Source organism: Arachis ipaensis, chromosome B07 (genome assembly GCF_000816755.2).
Source record: "Arachis ipaensis cultivar K30076 chromosome B07, Araip1.1, whole genome shotgun sequence".
NCBI classification, from domain to species: Eukaryota; Viridiplantae; Streptophyta; class Magnoliopsida; order Fabales; family Fabaceae; genus Arachis; species Arachis ipaensis.
The window spans coordinates 114,926,412-114,929,148 of record NC_029791.2 but is presented as its reverse complement, the minus strand read 5'-3'; the positions used below and the strand labels follow the sequence as shown (position 1 = coordinate 114,929,148).

At 34.2% G+C, this 2,737-nt stretch overlaps 1 protein-coding gene across 9 annotated transcripts in view; it reads right to left on the bottom strand.

The window, feature by feature from the left end:
• Positions 1-2,737, bottom strand: part of LOC107605937 (dehydrogenase/reductase SDR family member on chromosome X) — a 7,083-nt gene that overhangs the window by 3,265 nt on the left and 1,081 nt on the right. For 2 of the 9 annotated variants that reach the window (XM_016307890.2, XM_021106309.1), the window contains exons 1-8: positions 2,080-2,449; positions 1,726-1,792; positions 1,540-1,568; positions 1,242-1,450; positions 808-926; positions 579-674; positions 430-505; positions 29-174 (exon numbers count right to left, since the gene is read on the bottom strand). In XM_016307890.2, coding sequence (XP_016163376.1) covers positions 72-174; positions 430-505; positions 579-674; positions 808-926; positions 1,242-1,450; positions 1,540-1,568; positions 1,726-1,792; positions 2,080-2,286 — 906 coding nt within the window. In that variant the 5' untranslated portion in view covers positions 2,287-2,449 and the 3' untranslated portion in view covers positions 29-71. The other 7 variants (XM_021106308.1, XM_021106307.1, XM_016307885.2 and 4 more) reach the window with 6 other exon arrangements.

Genomic DNA, 2,737 nt, shown 5'->3' with positions numbered 1-2,737 from the left:
TACTTAGTACCATGAAAAGAGTACTTACTGGAGGTGCAAGGGCAGCATCAATTATGGAACTGACCCCATATTCAGGGGATTGCAAGAGGCCCAAATGCTTCAGTACAAAGTGGGCCAACAAGGAAAGGAGAGATGGAACTTCTCTCAAAATATTCGTTTGTACAACTCCAGGATCTGCAGCACTAATGTCAACATTACAGAAACTGAATGTTAAAGTGAAGTAGAACCCAAGGTTAACAATAATGAAGCTTAAACACAAGACTTTTAACACAAATAATTAATTTTTCTAATTTAATCATGAAAGCTGGAGAAGTAAATGGCAAAACAGAAGAAAAGTACAACATAGCACTTGGGAACAACATTTTCATATAGCACTAGAAAATATGACTAAAAAGGGTAACGTAAGTAAGAAGATTTGTAACTACATACGCAACAAAGATCTGGTGAGATTTTTCCCTCAAGCGAAGCTGTCGATGAAGCTCAAAGGTGAAGAGGAGAAGGCATACTTCAACAAATTATATGCTAGTTAGGAATTAGGTCTAAAGACATACTGTATAAATTCATCAAATATAGCTTACATTTAGAATACTCATAGATGTTTGCATATGGATATTGCATATAACTCAAAAATCTTTTCCCAGATACAGTTCGATCATCAACCTGCATATCAGTAACTGAAAAACAGTGCCTAAGCAGGGTTTGTAGGAGAAGCACTGTGATCTAATTGAGAAGATTCGAACTCATGCAACATAGTCACCAAACAAAAATATAGACCAAAAAAGTAATGATTATAATAATTACACATACCATTTCGATGAGTAAAGGATGTGACATTCACAATTCTGGAAGATACATTACTGCTTTCGAGAAGTGGTAACAAAAGGTTTGTCAAAACAAATGCACCAATGTAATTTGTACCGATCATCCTGAGAGGAAGGGTGTGAATCATTCATCGATTTTAAAAATCACTATTAATTATGAAACTAAGATGCCAGACAAATGTGTAATGTGTTGGTACAAAACAGCTATTTATTCTCAATCAAGGACACCCAGAAAATAAATTCATTTTTGCAACACTTTCATGCGTCTTTCCCTTGTTTCGGTAGCACAAAGTTCATGTTGATCATACATTACAAACATTGCCTCAAGAGGCTTTTACATTCGATAACTAATCTAAAATCTAATTAATACTATGAGCGAATGTTAGGGGAGATAAAAAAAGAGAGAGGAGTGTTTATTACTGATCATATCCATCAGCTGTGATTCTAGGTGAAGTTGCAAGTATTCCAGCAGAGTTTATCAATAGTTGTATTGAGCTGTGCAAATCAGAATCCGACAGCCATTGCTGCAAGGACTTTCTGAACATTATTATTGACTCAACTGATGACAGGTCTACCTGAAAAGCTTTGAGGTGCGCATTTCTATTCCAATCTTTGATCTTTCTTTCCGCCTATCAAACAAGAACACCCATCAGAAATTTACGAAGAGGGAGATTGGAAATCATCACCATGATCTCAAAATGTGTACAAAAAAAGGTACCTCAAGCAACAACTGCTGCGATCGCCCAACTGCATTCACAACTAGAATCTTAAGCATGCATTGCATAGACTAGGATTACAAGCTATTTGTTTAGCCGCAACGCAATCTATTTCTGGCATGATTAACAAAAACCCAAAATAATAACAATAAGAGGGGATTGAGAAAGACATAAGCATAAACAATTACCAAGCACAACAACATATCCTTCTTTGGAAAGTTCATAAGCAGTATAAAATCCCAGGCCAGATGTTGCCTACAACGACAAAAGAAACCCAAATCATATAATATAACAAAATTTCCATAACCAAAGACTATGGCATGTACTTTAAATGCAATGGGACATATCATCAAACACATAAGATGCATGATTCTTCATGAACCAAAACTTTAGAAAAGATAAATCCAATAAAAATATAAATTAACTTTTATGCATTGTAACATACATCCAATCATGTATGATCAGATATAAAAAAAATTAACTCCAAAATCAGCATAACATACTCAAGTTTTGATTTTGAAGCCAAATAGAAGAAAACTTACACCTGTGACAACAGCAACGGGCCTAACAGGGACTACACAAGGAGAACATCTGTAATATGATTTAGGTCTTTGGGAACAGAGGAAATCTTTGATTAATTGGTAATGAGAAAAGACAATGGAAAATGTCCAAAGCAACCCCATTCTCCAGAATTGGATTGAGAAAACGAAGAGGAGGGTTCTCCATAGCTCCTTCACCAACGAAATCATGGCCAAGTTCTGTGATTCCTTTCAGACAACAAAAAAGCGTGTTACTATTATACATGGCTGTGTAAGATTGGAAGAGAACACAACGAACATGACATAATTATAGTTGTGGATTTAATAAGTGATCCAAAGGGTGGATAGTTATGAAAAATATAAAAATTGATAATTTTACCCTTGTTTATTCTCCATTTTTATGACTTGGATGAAAAGATGATGTTTATATCGAACCCACGCTCATAATTTTTCTGCTGTCACTATTTTCTTTCTATAAACTAAACAAAAGGAATCACATATTGTTTTACTCAATTTTCTTTTTTCTCCCTTCTTTTTCTTTTCATCGATTTTCTAGCCAACCAAACAAACTATTAAGACTATGTTCGAATGGAATATTTTAAGGAGAATTTTTTTTTTCCAGAATATTTAAAATTTTTAAAGATATAATATTGTATATTGT